The sequence below is a fragment of the Nycticebus coucang genome, chromosome X (genome assembly GCF_027406575.1).
Source record: "Nycticebus coucang isolate mNycCou1 chromosome X, mNycCou1.pri, whole genome shotgun sequence".
Lineage (NCBI taxonomy): Eukaryota > Metazoa > Chordata > Mammalia > Primates > Lorisidae > Nycticebus > Nycticebus coucang.
In genome coordinates, this window is record NC_069804.1 from 135,103,754 (window position 1) to 135,125,954 (window position 22,201).

General features: G+C 35.4%; 1 protein-coding gene across 1 annotated transcript in view; it reads right to left on the bottom strand.

Annotated features, from left to right (window-relative positions):
• The window catches only part of RADX (RPA1 related single stranded DNA binding protein, X-linked), a 104,337-nt gene extending 83,110 nt beyond the window's left edge, over positions 1 to 21,227 (bottom strand). The window contains exons 1-3 of the mRNA XM_053579687.1: positions 20,480 to 21,227; positions 12,342 to 12,484; positions 9,201 to 9,393 (exon numbers count right to left, since the gene is read on the bottom strand). Coding sequence (XP_053435662.1) covers positions 9,201 to 9,393; positions 12,342 to 12,484; positions 20,480 to 21,122 — 979 coding nt within the window. The 5' untranslated portion in view covers positions 21,123 to 21,227. The remainder of the gene's footprint in view (positions 1 to 9,200; positions 9,394 to 12,341; positions 12,485 to 20,479) is intronic.
• Between the last annotated feature and the right edge of the window lie 974 nt (positions 21,228 to 22,201).

Below are 22,201 nucleotides of genomic sequence, written 5' to 3' on the forward strand. Positions count from 1 at the left end.
AGACAGCATGGTACTGGCACAAAAACAGAGACATAGACACTTGGAATCGAATGGAAAACCAAGAAATGAAACTAACATTTTACAACCACCTAATCTTTGATAAACCAAACAAGAACATACCTTGGGGGAAAGACTCCCTATTCAATAAATGGTGTTGGGAGAACTGGATGTCTACATGTAAAAGACTGAAACTGGACCCACACCTTTCCCCACTCACAAAAATTGATTCAAGATGGATAAAGGACTTAAACTTAAGGCATGAAACAATAAAAATCCTCCAAGAAAGCATAGGACAAACACTGGAAGATATTGGCCTGGGGAAAGACTTCATGAAGAAGACTGCCATGGCAATTGCAACAACAACAAAAATTAACAAATGGGACTTCATTAAACTGAAAAGCTTCTGTACAGCTAAGGAGACAATAACCAAAGCAAAGAGACAACCTACACAATGGGAAAGGATATTTGCATATTTTCAATCAGACAAAAGCTTGATAACTAGGATCTATAGAGAACTCAAATTAATCCACATGAAAAAAGCCAACAATCCCATATATCAATGGGCAAGAGATATGAATAGAACTTTCTCTAAAGACGACAGACGAATGGCTAACAAACACATGAAAAAATGTTCATCATCTCTATATATTAGAGAAATGCAAATCAAAACAACCCTGAGATATCATCTAACCGCAGTGAGAATGGCCCACATCACAAAATCTCAAAACTGCAGATGCTGGCGTGGATGTGGAGAGAAGGGAACACTTTTACACTGCTGGTGGGACTGCAAACTAGTACAACCTTTCTGGAAGGAAGTATGGAGAAACCTCAAAGCACTCAAGCTAGACCTCCCATTTGATCCTGCAATCCCATTACTGGGCATCTACCCAGAAGGAAAGAAATCCTTTTATCATAAGGACACTTGTACTAGACTGTTTCTTGCAGCTCAATTTACAATCGCCAAAATGTGGAAACAGCCTAAATGCCCACCAACCCAGGAATGGATTAACAAGCTGTGGTATATGTATACCATGGAATACTATTCAGCCATTAAAAAAAATGGAGACTTTACATCCTTCGTATTAACCTGGATGGACGTGGAAGACATTATTCTTAGTAAAGCATCACAAGAATGGAGAAGCATGAATCCTATGTACTCAATTTTCATATGAGGACAATTAGTGACAATTATGGTTATGGGGGGGAAACAGAAAGAGGGAAGGAGGGAGGTGGGTGGGGCCTTGGTGTGTGTCACACTTTATGGGGGCAAGACATGATTGCAAGAGGGACTTTACCTAACAATTGCAATCAGTGTAACCTGGCTTATTGTACCCTCAATGAATCTCCAACAATAAAAAAAAAAAATAAAATAAAAATAAACCAAGATAAATGACCTCAATTGTTTGTCTTCTAACATCAGTACTTAAACAGCAGTGGTATCACAAATTCTTATTCCCTTACTGAACTACTCTCCTCTCACCATACACTCTTCCTCATTTATACTGTTTATAACATTTCCACTATACTGTTAGTTTTCCTAATTCCTGCTTAACACTTTTTCCTATTCAATGTGTTCTCTGCTCCATTCTTTCCTCAACTATATTTTTGTTCATTTCCTCTCTTTTTTATCACATTTTTTTTTTACTGTTTATTGTCATTCACCTTTCAGTTTACTATTTCGGTCACCCCATTAGACTATTTTTAAGGTAGAACTGTATATTACTTATTTTTGTTTCTCCTGTGCTTAGCATGATTTACAGAATTGCCTTTTTTTCCCTTCAAAAGATCATTAATCACCTTTCTACTTTGTTTCTATGAGATTGACTTTTTAAGATTGTAACACATGTAAGTGACATCACACAGTATTTGTCTTTCTGTGTCTGGCTTATTACACTTCGTGTAATTCTGGCTCATTTCACTTAGTGTAATGTCTTCCAAGAATCTAAAAAAAAAGTTGATCTCAAAGAAACAGAGTAGAAAGGTGTTCTCCATACATCTTTCCAAAAGGAGTGTATTAATTTGCATTACTACCAGCAGTGTAGAAGTGTTCCCTTTTCTTTCTTTCTTTTCTTTTTTTTTTTTGTAGAGACAGAGTCTCACTTTACCGCCCTCGGCTAGAGTGCCGTTGCGTCACACGGCTCACAGCAACCTCTAACTCTTGGGCTTACGCGATTCTCTTGCCTCAGCCTCCCGAGCAGCTGGGAACTACAGGCGCCCGCCACAACGCCCGGCTATTTTTTTGTTGCAGTTTGGCTGGGGCTGGGTTTGAACCCGCCACCCTTGGCATATGGGGCCGGCGCCCTACTCACTGAGCCACAGGTGCCGCCCTATTTATTTTTTTATTAAATCATAGCTGTGTACATTAGCATGATCATGGGGCACCATACACTTGGTTCATAGACCGTTTGACACATTTTCATCACACTAGTTAACATAGCTTTTGTGGCATTTTCTTAGTTATTTTGCTAAGACCTTTACATTCCACATTTACTAGGATTCACATATACCCTCACATGAAAGCTATTACCCAGTTACAACCTAAGAAAAGGGGGAATGGGAAAAGGGAAGGAAGGGAGGAGGGGAAGGGGGCAAAGGGAGGGGTATTGGTGGGATTACACCTGTGGTGCATCTTACAAGGGTATATGTGAAACTTAGTAAATGTAAAATGTAAATGTCTTAGCACAATAACTAAGAAAATGCCAGGAAGGCTATGTTAACCAGTGTGATGAAAATGTGTCAAGCGGTCTATGAAACTAGTGTATGGTGCCCCATGATTACATTAATGTACATAGCTATGATTTAATAAAATAAAAAAATGAAATAAAAAAAAAAGAAAGGTGGCTACCACAGGCTGGGGAGGAGGGATGGTTAAAGGTAAAATGTTGATTAAAAGGAACAAAGTTTCTGTTAGAGTAGAGGAATAAGTTTTAGGGATTTATTCCATTGCATGATGACTATAGTTAATAATAATGTATATTTTAAAACTGCTAAAAGAATAAATAAAATTTTAACGTTCTCACTGCAAAAAAAATAAGTTGGTGATAATGGATATGTTAATTAGCTTGATTGGATCTTTTTACAAAGTATACACACACCAAAACATTGCATTGGATGTTATAAAAATATGCAATTACCATTTTTCCATTAAAAATAAAGAAAAAAGCTAGGAAAAATATCACCAATCAATTTGAGATCGGTAATTTTTAAAGATCATAAATTAACAGCTTTCAACTTGGCTGTACCTTAGAATCAGCTGAAGAGCTTTGAAGCCACGCCATGGTCCCCTTCTCAGCGTCCTTAAATCAGAATCATTAAGGGTGGGGTATACCAGTGACTTTTTAAAGCTAGCTCTTCAAGTGATTCTTTTTTAAATTTCGGATTAACATAGGGGTATTATCCGTGAAGTCTGAGTTGTTAGTTGAGTCCTTCACCCAGGAGGTGTGCCATATACCCTTACATTGTACCTGTTAAATGGGAGCTTACCGAATCCCCAAGTAATTCTAATGTCTATCCAGAGTTGAAATCTACTATACATGTAGGTCGCTGCCTGTGTTTATAAATAAAGTTTTATTGACCACAGCCATATCCATTCATTTACATACTGCATATAGCTGCTTCATTCTACAAAGGCAGAATTGAGACGCTACAACAGAGACTATATGGCTTCCAAAGCCTAAAATATTTACTATCTGGCCCTTTATAGAAATAGTTTCTTGACCAGTGGAAAAAGACAGAAAAAGTCTGAAAACAGAAAACTAAAGGGTACATTTAAAATATATTCTTATCAAGGCTAAGATTTAAAAAAAAAATTTCTGCATCTGTAATTACTTGAAATCATAAGTGGTTTCTCATATCATGGAGAGTTTCCACTATGAAAGTCTGGCCCTATAATTCTATATAAGAGGGAGTGTAGTGTTTGATTCAGTTTTGGTGTCAATGTTTTTTAGTGATTGCTTATCTACTGACTACATCTATTGCTGTATTTTCATATGTTTTTAAGGTTTAGAAGCAGCTATTAGTACCAGATATATTTCTAGAGTTATCCATGGCCGTGTAAAAACTATGATTTAAATGAACACTCTTTATACCAGAAAACAATGTATCTAGGAGAAAGAACATTGGGCTAAGTATCAGGAAAACTAGATTTTGATTTCTACCATGCTAATGATTTAGTATTTGTCATCAACAAAGTGACTTATCTTATCAGTTATTGACAAAGAATGTCTTAATTCTTACTAAAGGATTCTGTCGCCCGGATATATTTGGTTGGAGAATATAATTTATAATTTGGTAGACATAATAATACACATGAATTGGCTTCCTCTTGCTAACTTTTACTGTTTTTTCTCAAGTAAGTCACAATATCTCTATCAGTTTAATTTCTCACCTTTCTATAGCAAAGATTAATGAGATAATGGGCTAAGTGTACCAAACTATGTAGGAAATGACTTCTTCATCTAGCAATATCTGATTCATTCCTGCAAAATGCTTAACCTTTTTTTAAAATTTCAAATTAATATGAGGGTACAAATTTTTAGATTACATTGTTCTCACTTCCAAGGTAAAGTTCCAGTTGTAAAAGCAAAATGCTTAATCTTTTTTTTTAGACAGAGCCACAAGCTGTTGCCCTGGGTAGAGTGCTGTAGCGTCACAGCTCACAGCAACCTCCAACTCCTGGGCTTAAGCGATTCTCTTGCCTCTACCTTCCAAGTAGCTGGGACTACAGGAGCCTGCCACAATGCCCAGCAATTTTTTGGTTGCAGGCGTCATTGTTGTTTGGAGGGCCTGGGCTGGATTTGAACCCACCAGCTCAGGTGTATGTGGCTGATGCCTTAGCAGCTTGAGCCATAGGCGCCGAGCCAAAATGCTTAATCTTTTAATAAAGAATCATATGAGGTTTTACCACATAAATATATATTTAAGAAGACAATTAACAACTCTTACATTTATCTGAATATTCTTTTAGTAATTAAACTAATGGATTAGTTGGGTAATTTAGAACACACAGAAATTCAGGTTCAGAATAAAAAAAAAAATTTACAAGCCCCAAATAACTAAATTTGTTAAGTTATGTAATCTACAGTTGTAAAAAATAAAAATGAAAAAAATCAAATCTATATCTAAAAGCAACCATTTACTATATTAATTTTAATGCTCCTAAAATATTTGGGATGTCAAAATGTCAAAACTTCGATTTCAATAATAATTAGGAAAAGCCCTTTCAAGATTGCAGCAATGGATATTGCCAAAAGTGACTTATAGATTCAACACAATATCCATTAAAATACCAACATCAATTTTTGCAGATCTAGAAAAAATAGCTCTATTCTTCATATAGTAGAATCAAATAAAACCCCAAACAGCCAATGCAACTTTATGTAGTAAGAATAATCTGGGAGGCATCAATTTAGCAGACTCCAAGCTACACTATAAGGCTCTATAGGAATCAAAACAGCATGATACTGGCACAACACCAGAGATATAGACCAATGGATCAGAACATAAAACTTAGAAAATTGTCCTCATATTCCCATTTGATCTTTGACAAAGCAGACAAAACATACGCTGGGGGAAAGAACTGCTATTCAATAAATGGTGCTGGGAAAACTGGATAGCCACACGTATAAGACTGAAACAGGATCCTCGCCTTTCACTACTCACAAAATTAATTCATGATGGATACGTATATAAAAGACTTAAACCTAATGCATGAAACTGTAAGAATTCTAAAAGAAAATTTTGGAAAAACTCATAGATATCGGCCCAGGGAAAGAATTTATGAAGTAGATTCCAAAAGCAATCATAGCAACAACAAAAACAAACAAATAGGACCTGATCAAATTAAAAAGTTTCTGTACAGCCAAGGACACAGTCAATACAGTAAATAGATAACCCACAGAATGGGAGAAAATATTTGCATGCTATACATCTGATAAAGGATCAATAAGCAAAATCTATAAAGAACTCAAGCAAATCACCAAGAAAAAGTCCAACGAAAGTCATTAAAAAGTGGGCAAAAGACATGAACAGAAACTTTTCAAAAGAAGACAGACTAATGGCCAATAAACATATGAAAAAAAGTTCAACATCTCTAATCAACAGGAAGCAGAAATCAAAACAATGAGATATCACCTAAATCTAGTGAGAATACCTATATGAAACCAATATATAAACAATTGCACATCCACACGAACAATAAAACACAAATATAGTCTAGCGACTGGGAGGGAGGAGGATGGGGAGATTGGAGGGAAAAGAGAGGGCGATTGATGAGATCTCACTTAATGCACACAATGTGAGAGTGTTCAGCAGGCCCCTGGGTGAAGGGCTCAACTACAACTTGAACTTTACCATGGAAGTGAGAACAATGTAACCTAAAAATTTGTACCTTCATATTAATTTAAAATTTAAAAAAATAAAAAAAAGATTATTTAAAAAAATTCCAAAACAACAAATGCTGGTGTATATGCAGAGAGAAAGAACACTTTTACACTGCTGGTGGCACAGCAAACTAGCATAACATCTATGGAAGGTAGCATGGAGATACCTCAAAGAACTAAAAGTAGACCTCCCATTTGATCTAGCAATCTCACTGCTAGGTATTTACTGAAAGGAAAAAAGGACATTTTATAAAGAAGGAAACCTTCACTTGAATGTTTATAGCAGCATAATTAACAATCTCTAGATCTGGAAACAACACAAGTGTCCAGCAATACTTGGGTAGATTAATAAAATGTGGTGTTATATGTATACTCAGCCATAAAAAATTGGTGATCCACTATCTTTTGTAAAAACTTGGTTAGAACTGGGAGACCATTCTTCTAAGTGAAATATAACAAGAATGGAAAAGCAAACACCACAGGTACTTAATACTAAATCGGAATTAGTCAATCAACTCTTACGTGCACATGTGGAAGTAAATCTCAAAAGAATAAAGTGGAGGGGGGAAGGGTTGAGTAAATTCACACCTAATTGGTACAACGCACATTTTCTGGGTGAAGGGCACACTTATAACTTGGACTTAAAATGTACAACAGCAAATTATATAGCCATAACATGTATACTCCTGTAATATTCTGAAATTAAAAAGAAGTAAAAAAATGATTATAATAATGGGCAAAATTAGAATATTAACTAAAGGTTTATGAGCTATTGGCATTGTATCAATTTAAAATTTCCTGATTTAGGTAACTATACTGTGATCACATAATAGAATATCATTATTATCATAAAATATAAATTAAAATATTACTGAGGTATTTAGGGATAAAAGGGTATATGTGGCTACCACTTTCTCTATAATGGTTCAGATATAGATAGATATGTGTATGCATGCGTGTGTATGTGTGTATATATATATAGAAAATGATAATACAAAGATAAATATTAGCAATTGTTGAATATGGATGAAGGGTATATGGGAGCTCTTTATACTATTCTTTCAACTTTTATGTGTGTTTAAAGGTTATTTTGAAAAAAATTTAACAAAACCGCTTTTGAAATGGTACCTGGTAGTTACAACAAAATATATTAATTAATAATCTAATATTAAATGACAAAAAATACAAAAATAACTATAGGCCAAGTGGAGCGCATTCTTTAATCAACAATAAAAATCTTATTTTTCTTAATAAATATAACAAATAGTTGTATTTATTATGTTAGGTGGTTGCCTGAAATTTTTATATACATTCCTTTTGAAAGATGTTTGGAGAACACGTAAGGATCTAAAAATAGACCTGCCATTCGATCCTACAATTCCTCTACTAGGTATATATCCAGAAGACCAAAAATCATATTATAACAAAGATAATTTGTACCAGAATGTTTACTGCAGCCCAATTCATAACTGCTAAGTCATGGAAGAAGCCCAAGTGCTCATTCACCCACGAATGGATTAATGAATTGTGGTATACACACCTATGGTGCATCTTACAAGGGTACATGTGAAATTTACTAAATGTAGAATATAAATGTCTTAACATAATAACTAAGAAAATGCCAGGAAAGCTATGTTAACCATTGTGATGAAAATATTTCAAATTGTACATAAAACCAGCACATGGTACCCCATGATTGCATTAATGTACACAGCTATGATTTAATAAAATAAATAAATAAATTGTGGCATAGGTACACCACGGAATATTATGCAGCCTTAAAAAAAATGGAGACTTTACCTCTTTCATGTTTACATGGATAGAGCTGGAACATATTCTTCTTAGCAAAGTATCTCAAGAATGGAAGGAAAAGTATCCAATGTACTCAGCCCTACCATGAAACCAAGTTATAGCTTTCACATGAAAGCCCAGTTATAGCCCAAGAATATGGGGAAAGGAGATAGGGAGGGATGGGAAGGGGAAGGGATGGGTGGAAGGAAGGTAATTGGTGGGACCACACCTACGGTGCATCTTACAAGGGTACATGTGAAATTTACTAAACGTAGAATATAAATGTCTTAACACAATAACTAAGAAAATATCGTGAAGGCTATGTTAACCAGTTAGATGAAAATATTTCAAATTATAAATTATATAATATATATAAATTATCAAAATATATAAAACCAGCACATTGTACCCCACGATTGCATTAATGTACACAGCTATGAATAAAAAAACAAAAAAATATTCTTTAATAATCTATTAAATGACAAAAAATACAAAAATAACTACAGCCCAAGTGGAGCTCATTCTTTACTCAACAATAAAAATCTTATTTTTCTTCACTAGCATGATTTTTTTCTTTTAGGGACAGTCTCACTTTATCGCCCTCGGTAGAGTGCTACGCCGTCACAGCTCACAGCAACTTCCAACTCTTGGGCTTAGGTGATTCTCTTGCCTCAGCCTCCCAAGTAGCTGGGACTACAGGCACCTGCCAGAGTGCCTGGCTATTTTTTTTGTTGCAGATAGGCCGGGGCTGAGTTCAAACCTACCATCCTCAGTATATGAGGCTGGCGCCCTACCCACTGGACCACAGGCGCTGCCCCAAAAATCTTATTTTTCTTAATACATATGATAACAAATAGTTGTATTTATTAAGTTAGGTGATTGCCTGAAATTTTTATGAGAAAGGAATATAAAGGTTTGTCAGGCTTTAACACCTTTAATGATTTTTATGGTCCTTTGCTTGATCTGGTACACTGAAAATTTGTATACAGAAAAACAGCTATACGACAACAAATTCACTCAATACTTAACCCATTGTAGTAATCAGTTTGATCTGTGGATCCGCAGGGAGAGGTGGCATCCTGAATGGATAACTCTTTTTAACAGAATAATCTTGGAGCAGAAGCACTAAACCAACATGCAAACTTTTATACCATTCAGGACACAGGGTATTCCACATAATCACTGACACCGTGCCTGAACTATCAGCAACTTCCAAAAAGGTCTAGAAAAAAAGAGTAAACAAACATACATATTTGTCACTTTTATCCATATAGATGATATATAGCATATTATCTGTGATAAGTTAGATGGAGAGAATATAACATTTACATTTTCATTCTTTATGAGTATGATTCAGTTGTCAACTCTACTAATATTGGTAATCTAAAATAACAGACGGTTAGCAAATTCATGGAAATACCAGATTTACTACTTACTGTGTGATGTCAAACTCTTAGGACACAGGTCATATCTTATTTATATTTGGCTCTCCCATAATATTTAGCACAGGGCCTTGCAGAGTAATCCCACAATACATTTGTCAAAATGAATAAGTTACATTTTAGAGTTTAAGTGAAGATCTTGACATCATTCTTGGTTACTTGGAACTGTTAGAAGGCCTTGATATTCGTATTACAGAACTTTAGATAAACATATAACTGAGTACAATGCTATCCATGCCCTGATTATATTAATTTACTTACAGCAATATTTGAGACTCTGGTATAAATGACATAGGAATTATTTTTGAGATACTACTTGAGAAATTACACTAGCAGAAAGAGAAAGGTTAATAGTAGTATACATTATTGCTGAGTCTGGGTAGAGTTTAAATACACAAATCTGTTGCAGCAGAAAGTATTTTATGTAGTTTTTCTCTGTTTCAAAATTAGACAACTTTGGTTCTACCTAAAAGGCAGTCTTCAAAATGTTTGCTAGCTCTTTTAGTTTCTTCTTAAATGATGATGTTACTTTCTCAGAACCCTTTTCTTACCGATGAATATATATTTTGGGTAGTAAACATTTACTGAGTACCTACTATGTTTCAAACATTCTGTTAGGCATTGAGATGAATCAAACTATCCATAATAATAGTATTCTTTACCTATATTAATTAATTCAATCCTAGATCAATCTTGTTAATTGAAGTAAAATTAGGATTCCCATTTCAAGGATGAGTAAACTGAGGCTTAAAAAAGATTAACAATTTTCCTTATATTATAAAGCTAAGAAGTAGTAGAGAGAGCTGAAATTTGAACTCGGTTCCTCTTACTACAAGGCATATACTCTTAAGCACTATTACATACTGCCTCCCTACAGTCAGATAGTTTAAAGTACTACAAACCTATTAACAAATACGTGTAACTGGGTTATACATGGTCTGAAAGACCTATGTTAGGGAATATAATGGGATTCTGACTAGGGCATAGTTGATTTTCTCTAGTGACTATGCATACTCTTAGTGACTATGCATATGGTTATACATGGAAAAGCTTAAAGCAGAGCTAAGCGTTGAACTGAATCTTAAAGGTGGCTTTGCTAATCTGATGAGAATTGAGAGGAAGAGCACTATAGGTAGAAGAAACAACATGAGCAGGGGCATGAAAGTTTGAAAACAACTGGTTGTTTTAGGAAATTCTAGGTCGGACTACTTGGTTAGTATGAGGCATGGCAAGTTCAGGAAAAGGTTGACAGGAGAGGTATGGAGGGGCAAGATGATAAGAGACACAAAGAGTAGGAAGCCAAAGAAACTTCAGAGTAAAAAATCTAAGGAAAGTATCTCAACGATGAGAAAGCAAAAAACTATAGTGGGATGACTGAATTAAGTTACGGTATCATATGATAAAATCTATAACTGAAAAATTATGAAGAATTTTCAATGACATGGGAAAATACTTAAGAAAATATCAAATAATACAACATTCTATGTAAAATATGGTTCTCATTTTATAACATAATTTAATGTGATATATGATATAGTCACGTGCAATATATAATATATTCGTATATATGATATATAATATACATATGATAGATAACATGTTATATGTGATATACATATAAATGTGTATATATATGATTTATACATGCACGAGAGAAGGAATGAAACACACTATATAGACAGTGGCTCTCTCCGAGTGGTAGGATCTTGGGAGATACTATGTTCTTTATACAGATTCTTACATTTTCCAAATTCCCTATAATAAGCATGTATAACTCATAACAAAATTCAGTGAAACATCTAAAATAGTTCTCAATAACATGGGAAAATACAGTATAATATGTATTAAGTAAAATCAGAACACAACCATATCAAGAAAGTAGAATCTTATCAGCATTATGATGAGAGGCAAGGTGACAGAAAGGTGTCATATGCATTTCACAATTAGGAGGTTACTAGGGAATGACGAGCTGAAGAAAAAAGCCAAACTAATTGTGTTGAGGAAAGGGAAACATGTCCATCTAGTGTAGATTATATTAAGAAGCTTTCTTGATGAGAGAGAGAGAAGGAATGGAGGAATCATAAGGTCAATGGAGATCTTTCCTTTTCTCTTTTTTAAAATGGGAGAATATAGTATGTTCAGGTGCTGGTGCAGAAAATACAGCTGAGAAGAAAAGATTGAAGAAGGAGGAAAAGGGCTCAGTACCTGTAGCACAGTGGTTACGGCACCAGCCACATACACTGAGGCTGGCGGGTTCAAACCCAGCCTGGGCCTGCTAAACAACAATGACAACTGCAACAAAAAATAGCCAGGCATTGTGGCGAGTGCCTATAGTCCTCGTTACTCGGGAGGCTGAGGCAAGAGAATCACTTAAGCCCAAGAGTTCGAGGTTGCTGTGAGCTGTGACGCCACAGCACTCTACCAGGAGTGACATAGTGAGACTCTGTCTCAAAAAAAAAAAAAAATAAAAAAGAAGAAGATAAAGGAAAAGGTGTGAAGGAGACGAGCTGGATCAGGGAACTGAAGGGCATCAATACAAAGAATTTCTTTTTCTACAATAAAGTATGTAGAAAGTACTTTGCAATATATATTTATGCATATTCAAAAAATATTATATTGAACTCACAAATGTTATTCAAACAAATATGCTATCACAATATAAAGTCATGTCTGTAAATTATAATCTACAATGTTAAATTAACACACGATATCTTATCATTACTTGTACCTGGTATGGTTCAATCATCTTTTTATCAGGTTTCCCATAGTATCGCAGTTTTGATTTCTGCAAGATCCTCACAAGCAACGCAGGAAAAGTTCTTCTGTTAAACCAGGTCGTTTCAAGGTGAGAAAGGGAAATTATTTTGGTGTCTAAAATATAAAAAACAGTAAAAACCCTATGTAACATGTCATGGTAATTTCAAAGATGTATTTTAATGGTTATAAATGGTAGCCAGATTATACCCAAAGCAACTCCTCCTTGCCAGCTAAACCACTCTATATACTTCCCCTACCTAAACTACATGCTATTTCTAATATTGACAGCTAAAATATATAAAGGACTTACTATGTGCTTGGAAAATAGGTACATACCTAGATTAACTAATACAGTTTCAACTAGAATGTCTTCCATCTTACCAAAACACTTAATTACTTCCTGGAAAACTTGGATCTACACTCACCTCCCCTAAGGGAAAAACTTAATGTCTTAGAATATTTTCCCACTACAAAGTACTTACATATTTAATTTATAGAATTGTTTTACCACACATTTCTATAATGTCCTCATCTCAATTTCATATGTGTTCTATCTTTTCCAAACATGCCAGACACGCACCTTTGTACTACGTATTTACTATTCCCTCTGCCTAGTATGTCTTTCCCTTAAATATCCAGGTTACTTTCTCCTTCTCTTCTTCAGGTGTTGCTCAAAGTTCACTTTTCAGTGATGTTATCCTTACCACTCTACTGAAAACTGATTCCCCATGCCACTTTATTTTTGTACAGAGACTTAAATATCTTCTAATACACAGTATAATTTACTTTGAAACATTTTTTTTTTTTTTTTTTTTGTAGAGACAGAGTCTCACTGTACCGCCCTCGGGTAGAGTGCCGTGGCGTCACACGGCTCACAGCAACCTCTAACTCTTGGGCTTACGCGATTCTCTTGCCTCAGCCTCCCGAGCAGCTGGGACTACAGGCGCCCGCCACAACGCCCGGCTATTTTTTTGGTTGCAGTTTGGCCGGGGCTGGGTTTGAACCCGCCACCCTCGGCATATGGGGCTGGCGCCCTACTCACTGAGCCACAGGCGCCGCCATTTAATCTCCAAGTCCGCTGGCAAGCATAAAAACTGCTTAAAAGCTATTCATCATCTTAAAGGATTAATTTGTACTCCTAATTTTATTTTTTCTTGGATGGATTAAGAGGGGTTCCATCTGCATCTATCTACATTTTGGTCTCTCATGGCCTATAGTACCAACTTTTAGAACCTGATTTTGTATTAGTCACAAAATTTCTTTTGCTAAGGCACCTTCCACTTCCATCTTTGTTTACATGTTTTACCAAGTCAACATTTTTACACAAAAATCATACTTGTAATTTCTTTTTAATAAGAGCTTAAGCGGCATTTTATAATTATGCCTATACTATAAAAATACACACAATTTTCAGTATTATTAGCATAAACTGTATAATTTTCCTTCTAAATCTTCCTAATACATTACTAGCTCAGGATCACAGGTCCTAATATTTGATCTAATGTAATTAAGTGATTTCCTTTTTAATACAATCAGACAAATCTCAGATAACTTTGAATTACCTGGAATGTATGTGAAATATTCTTGATCAATGAAGGACCTTATGCCTCCTTTTCTGGCTGGAATAATTTCAAGAGGTACACAGAACTTCGTAGAACATACATATTTTCATTCAAATTCAAAAAGGAACTACAAACTATTTACAGACAATAAGGAATCTGTATAAATTCACAGCAATAAATGTGTTCATTATCCAAAAAGAAAGAAAATAAATAGACTGGATATTCAATACAAAAAGTGATAATCAATAGAACAGTGATTCTCACATTTTTGGTTGCAAGACTCCTTTACATTCTTGAAAAATGAGGATCTTGAAGAGTTTTTGTTTATGTGGGTTACATCTATTAATATTTGCTGTACTATAAAATAAACTACAAATTAAAAAGATTATCAACTCATTTAAAAACAATGATAAACTTAATACATACAAATGACATATTTTTGAAATATATTTTCCAAAACAAAAGAAATTTAGTGAGAAAAGTGGCAGTGTTTTACATCTCTGAACATCTCTTTAGTATCTAGCTTAATAAAAGATAGCTGGATACTCATATATTCTTTGGCATTCAGTCATTTCCATGTCACATATCATGTAGTCCCTGGAAAACTTCACTGTACACTTGTGAGAGAAAGAGCGAAAAAAGGAGGTAAGTAAAGCCTTAGTGTTTTGAGAATAGCTTTGACTCATGAATACCCTGCATATGTCTTGGGGACACCACCAGAGGTCCCTGGACCACACGTTAGAAATTGTTTCAAAGGAATAAATCTAAGGAATGCAGAAGGTATAAAGATAAAAACTGAAAATATGAATTAGAAAATGTTATACCATAATAAAAAACCCAATAACATTGATAAATATAATTCTTTGGAAAAAAACGAATGAAAAGATAAACCTTTGGCAAGTCCAACCATGAACAAAGGAAACCAAAATGTAATATTCAGAATGTGATCAACTATACATAAAGAAAATCAAAAGATTATGTATGATTCTACATCAATAAACTTGAAAATATCAGTGAAATAATCTTCTAGGAAAATATGTTATCAGTGTCTCCTTAAGAAGCAGAAGAAAACCAGAATATTTTCTTAATCATGGAAGAAAAGAAAAAAGTTCACAAATAATGGCCTCTAAAAGTATCAGCAGGTTGAAATAGTTTTTTACAAGAAAATTCTAACAACTTTCAAAGACTAGCTCTTTCCCTGAACTATAAATTGTCCCAGAGCCAATAAAATATATAAATTATGCCAATTCACTTATAAACTTAGAATCTTGAAAAAAATCCCAACAGAAATAGTACAAAAGAGAAAACTATAAACCCCAATTATTTATGGTGGCAAAAATCCTAAATCAAATACTTTCAAATCTAATACAGTAGCATGTCAAAAGACAACTGTGTGCTATGACCAAGTGGGGTCTTAAGCATATTCTCTCGTTCAATAGGAGGATATTTTAAATTCTGAATAATTCTGGAGTCTGACACAGACATTCAACTTTAATTTTGTTAAAACATTAAGGATAACTACTGGGGAAATACAAACCTAATGTATAACTTCCAAACTACTAGAAGAAAAAAAAATCTTTTTAATCCCACAGAAGTCAAAAAGTCAAAAAAATAAAGTATGATTTCAATAACAGGTGCAAACATCATTAATCACATTAAATTTAACTGAATTAAATTCACCTCTTAAAAAATTGGTTTGGGTCAAAAGCAGAATATTAGCTATATTCTTTTTTTTTTTTTTTTTTGTGGTTTTTGGCCGGGGCTGGGTTTGAACCCACCACCTCCAGCATATGGGACCAGCACACTACTCCTTGAGCCACAGGCGCCGCCCTATTAGCTATATTCTTTAAAAAGAAAAACCAACAACAAAATGGAAATAAAGAGACCAACAAAGATACACTACGCTAATGGTTCTCAAAGTTTGGTCTTTACATCAGCAGCATCATTGCCACTACTGAACTTGTTAGAAATGCAAATTATAGGGCCCTACCCCAGATACTGGAGGTGATGCTCAGCAATCTGTATTTTAAAATGTTTATGAGGTGTTCTTCATGCCCACATATTGAGAACCACCGGCCTAAGTGCTACCAAAAAACAGGGAAGTAGTAAGCATCAATATCAGATAAAATAGAATTCAAGGCAAAAAAGGACAAGGAGGCATATCCAAATTGATAAAGGGTAAAATTCATCAAGATATTAATTAGTTATGAAATTTAACACATTATAGCAACACCTAAAGCAAAAACTTTTAGAAATGTAAGGAAAATAAGAGGGACTTTACCTAACAAATGTCAACAGTGTAACCTCTTTGTACCCTCAATTAACGTGAAACAATACAAAATATATATGTGTGTAAGAAATGGATAAAACTATCATCATAGAGAAAAGCCAATATTCCTTTCAGAGGAAGGGGCAAATAAAGTAGATTAAAAATAAGAATGTAGAATATTTGAATTAGATTTTAAAAACCTGGTATAATACGGAACCTTAGATCTAGTAAATAAGCTTTAAAAAAAACTTTTGGAGTTTAAAGAGAAATTCCTATTTAAAATAAAAAATATGGGTAATGAATAATAATAAAATCTCTATACTTCAAAGCCTGGAAGGGGTGCAGCTATAGCAGTCAGTACTGACCGAAGACTTCAGGATTTTGAAAGCTTCTGGAAGCAATAAACAAGCAAATAAATGAACGAAGCATTCGACTGGAAAAGTAATACAAGAAAAATATGAACAAAGGAAGTACATAGAAATAATTAAAGATGATAGTATAAATTAAGTAAAAACCATCTCCTCACTATAGATTTTGTTATTAGTGAAGCCAAGAGTCTTTTTGTTAAATAACAGTAAAACAGACAAACCTCTGGCAAGGCTGATCATGAGGAAAGGTGAACATACCAATAATAGGACTATGAAAGGAGAAATAACTGACAAGACATGAAAAATATAGCTTATAATATGCAACTCTGACATCTAGGTGAAATGAGATTTCCTAGTGAAATACTCATTGAAATACCATTTTGAAATTCTCAAAAATGGACTCAAGCAGCATTATTGGTTTGATCACTTTCTGTACATGAAATTGAGAGGAAGTTATTCCCACCATCTCCCAGTCAGGCTCGGATAGATTTAGAGGTAAATTCTACAATAACTAAGAAAATGCCATGAAGGCTACGTTGAACAGTTTGATGAGAATATTTCAGATTGTATATGAAACCAGCACATTATACCCCTTGATTGCACTAATGTACACAGCTATGATTTAACAATAAAAAAATAAAATAAAATTGTAATTGAAAAAAGTAATAAAAATAAAAATAAATTTAAAAAATTTCTGAAAGCACCGAAAAACAGGTAAGCCTCTCAACTCATTCTACTAGCTGAATATTAACCTGATATTGAAATTGCACTGAAAAAAAAAAACCAAATGAAACCTACGGACCAAATTCACACTATACAGATGTAAAAATAATAACCATGACCAAGTGGGGATTCAAAAGTGTTTCAAGACTAGAAAATCCATCAATTTATTTCATTTATTCCTTTATTCAACACCTACTGAATGCCTACTATGGGCCAGACATTGTTCTGGCTATAGGGGATGTGAACCACTGCAGTGGAAAAAATTCATGGACCTCATAAAAGAGGTAGGGAGAGAAAGAAAAAAAAAATCACCAAATAAAATAATTTCATATTAGTGTACACGCTAACTGACTGTGCAACTGGAGCTCTCAAATAAAATAATTTCAAAGTGTTACAATTCTATGAAGGGCATTTGCAGGGTGATGTAATATTACAGGAATAAATGTGGAAAGGAATACTTATTTAAATAGCTCTTTTTAATATGTTTTATATATTTGAACTGAAACATGAGGATGGGAAGAAACATTCTAAAAAGATGAAAAGGCAGGTGCAAAGTACCTGAGGCAGGAAAAAGCTTGGAGGTTTGAGGATGAAAAATAAGGCTGGGATTGCTAGAACAAAATGGTGGAGGAGAGGGGCTGGACATGAGGTTGTAGAGGTAAGGGATTCTATGGGGCAGGGGTCTGCAAATTAGGGTTCATAAGTCGAATCCAGCCTGCTTCCTGTTTTGTGATAAATGAAGTTCTGCTGGAACACAGTCAGGCTCATCCAGGTACATATTGTCTACGGCTGCTTTCCCTATACAACAACAAAACTAAATTGTTGTAACAGATATTATATGTCCTGCAAAGACAAAAAGATTTATGATTTAGCTATTTAGGGATAAAGTTTGCCAATCTCTCCTGGAGGGCCTTACAGACCTATAGATGGCTGTCTAAATGCAATGGGGAGCTACTGGAGAGAGATTTAGGCAGGAGAGTGGCATGATCTAACTACCATTTTAAAAAGTCTTCCATTTTAAAAATATGATGACTCAGAGGAGTTATGAAGGAGTTTTTTGGGGTGACTGAAATGTTCTATATCTTGATGGGGTATGATTACACAGGTGTGTGCATATATATGTAAATATTTATCAAGCTGCATTTTTAAGATCTTTTTACTTTTCAGCGTACAAGGTAAAACTTAGTAAAAAGTTTCAAAAACACAAAAAGTACCATAAGCAAAGTTAACAGAAAAGGAACAGAATGCAAGAAAATAATTTGCAGTATACAGCAGATTAAAAATTTAATAGCTAGTGGCAAAGAAATCCTACAAATTAAAGTTCAAAAAAGTTCAAAGATATAATATTAAATAGTAAGATATGGTCAAATAGATACCCTAATATATATGTTGATGAATATAAATTAGTATAATCTTTTCAGAAGATGATTTGTCAATATCAACTAAATTAAAAAAATTCAAATACCCTTTAACCCAACAATTTCACTTCCAGGAATCCATTCAACAGAAATACTTGAATATATGTCCTAATGATGTTTAGCATTGTATTTAATACTTAAAATTTAACTACTACTTAAAACTGCAAGTTACTCATTCACATGGGTATGATTATAGAAAATAACAGGCACATCCATACTATGGAATATTTTATGTACCATTATACATACAAGATGCCTAAGATAAATTTAGTGGAAATAGTAAATTACACAATGCATATCACTCTTTTTTTCAAAGATACACACCGAACTGCTGACAATTTATAATTCTGAAAGGAAATTTGAAGGCACGAGGGAAGGTGAAACAGGTATTTATTATTAAAACTTTGAAACATTCAGCAAACCTGAAAGAAATTTGCAGTGAACATCAAGGTACCCACTTCCTAGATTTTACCACCGCTGTTTTACTATACTTAGGTCTTACATTTTTAACACAATATATATTCGTTTAAATATATGCTTTGGATCTTTTTTGGTTTTGATAAATGAAAAGATATTACTTTCATAATCAGAAAGAAACAAAACGTACTTTTACAGAGTATCATACCCTTCTTAATTCTTGCAGAGCACTGATTTTTCATTTACATATTCAATTCTAAAAATGATCAACATTTAGAGTAGTAATGCTACAGCCTTATTCCCTGCTGGAGATAAAATGATTCCATCATTTCATCCCAGAAATAACTGTCAGGCTTTTAAAATTTAGTTATTTAAAACATCCTTGGCTATGTATTTCTACATTTTCCCCCCTTATATCTAGGTATGACTATACTTGCATATTTTTGAGCCAGTTACCTTCACTTTCAAATTTGTTGCTTTTATACATCAGTTAGATGATTTAGCATTGGGACAACAACATAAAAATAAAGTACTGAAAAGCGGTAAGTGCAGAAAATTATAATCTTTCTCCTTCCAGTATTCTTTTATTTTTTTGAATTTTATTCCCCATTCCATATGTGTTCATGCTCATAGTACCATCATTCCCCTTAATTCCATCTTTTATAGAAAAACATATTTTAGAGCAGTTGCTGATGAGCAGCTAGCATTTTCAGGTTAATTTCCTAATTCTGATACATAAAAATTGAAGTCAGATCAGTACTGTCCGTAGTAAGTAATAAGAAACAGGAAAATGAGAATTCTAGGCCTTCTCACAAATCACATATTCAAAAAGTGATATTTACATAACCGTAACACTCAAAAGACATAAAAGTGGCATTTTGATCAATGTAAATTATTAAGGACTAAATCACGGAACATCCTTTTTGAGTGAGGGTTAAAACTAATACAAACTGACAAATTTTGACAACTCATACTAAATTCACATCTATAAGCTCTTTAACCCACATAGCGAACTATTTCCACAACTGGAATGGGAATGAAACTAAGATTAATCCCTCTGTAGTCTAACGTACAACGGACACCCGAAGAACACTGATTTCCACACCCGGACGTTTATCAGATTGAATTAAAGACATAGTCAGACACTTCCTCAGTTGGCAATCAAACCAAGAAGGGGCTGTGGAAATTTCATTAAGCAAGTGTCCTTCCCCCATTCAAAAAAACTTGTCTACTACCACTCCCGGCTTGTAATTAATCAACAATACGAAAGCACCTCAGTCTCCTTTCTCGTTAACGAAAGCTCTGGAAAATGATTTTTTTAAAATCCTCTATCGTACCTTCAAAATACTTACCGCTAAAATTGTATTCGGCAGGCTGCTTGTTGGTTAACCAGATGTCTCCATATGGGTCTTCGTTATTCCAGAGCGCCAGGTAATGACTCTTCCCGCCTCTTAAAGGCCTCTCTGGTTTCTCCCCGTGCGCTCTATTTCTGAAGGGAGTTTCTACATAAACTGTATCTAAGGTCTCCCCACAGTGAACGTTATCTATGCACAGGATGCCCTGGCCTAATCTTTTCTCATTGTAAACACAGGAAACTCTGGAAATTCTCATTTCTATGCCAACTTTAAGAATATTTTGATAAATGAGAAAGTTTAAGCTGGGGTCCAGGTAGCACTTCTCCTGGTAAACGCCGTCTGAGATCGTCACATCATAGCAGTAAAGAGGAAGGTTGGGCATTATGTCCCGTGGCTCATCCTCTAACAGATATCTTTGGACGGCCAGCACAGTAACAGGTACCACCTCTGAGGGGGTCACCCACTGCCGTGGTGAGCCGATTATTTGGTCAAGAACCTTTTGGATCCAGGACTTGGGCGCTGGGGCAGCCCTTCGGATCACGCCCCCCGGGACGATGCCAGCCCGATTTGGCTCAGGGTACGGAAAATCTAACCCAATATAAGAGGGACCAGCCTGAGGCTGGACTGACTCACCGGACATTGTTGGATGACCGCCTCCTTTCCTCACTCCTAAAAGCTAGTCTACACTCGCAAACCTGAGGTAAGAGAAACAGCGCGCTTTGGCGACGAGCTCTACTCTGCCCCAGCTGACCGGCGACTCTCCGCCCCTCAACTAGGCGGCAGAGCCGTTACGCATGCGCACGCCCCCTCCTGCTCCGCCCCCACTTGGCGCACAGCCTACGTCGCGGCGCTGTTACTAGGCAGGCACACGCGCCAGTTACGTAGCGGGCTGCCGAACCTCGTGCTGGCGGGATTGCCGTCTGCGGGGGGGGGGGCTGTTAAGGGAGCGCGGGGAGGAAAGCGGCGGTAGTCAAGGTTACTAAAGCGGGGTGGGGGAGGTGTGCTCCGGGCTCTCTAAGGAGGATGCTGAGAGGCAATAGAAAAGGGAAAGTGCCAGGAAGCACGGTGCAGGCAGTCACAGTCGAACAAAACCAGATAAGGTATGCACAGCCTTCAGGACAGTCCCTAGCACAAAAAGTCCTCAATAAACATTAGCTGCTATTGCTATTAGCGTTAGCATAATTGTCTGTAGTGGCTCCCTGAGTGCAGGGTGGGTGAATTAGTGATTAAGTGCAAATGAAAATAGAGCAAGGCAGAATTGACTTGGTAAAGAGCTGTCGTTAGATTAGAATTCTTAAAATGCACTTATTGCTAGGATATAGAATTTCAGAAACTCCATTTTTTTACTACAAGGCATATATCAGAAATGAACGTAAAGCAAAAAAGCTAGTAAGAATAGTAAAAATTAAGGATAAAATATTTACTTGCTGTGCCCAGATGTGTTAGTATATATGATGTACTAATTATCCTAAAACTACTTTAAAAAATGATTATGAGGGGCGGCGCCTGTGGCTCAGTGGGTGGGGCGCCGGCCCCAAATACCGAGGTGGGCGGATTCAAACCCGGCCCCGGCCAAACTGCGACCGGTGTTGTGGAGGGCGCCTGTAGTCCCAGCTACTTAGGAGTCTGAGGCAAGGGAATCGCCTAAACCCAGGAGTTGGAGGTTGCTGTGAGCTGTGATGCTACAGCACTCTACCCAGGGCAACAGAGTGAGACTCT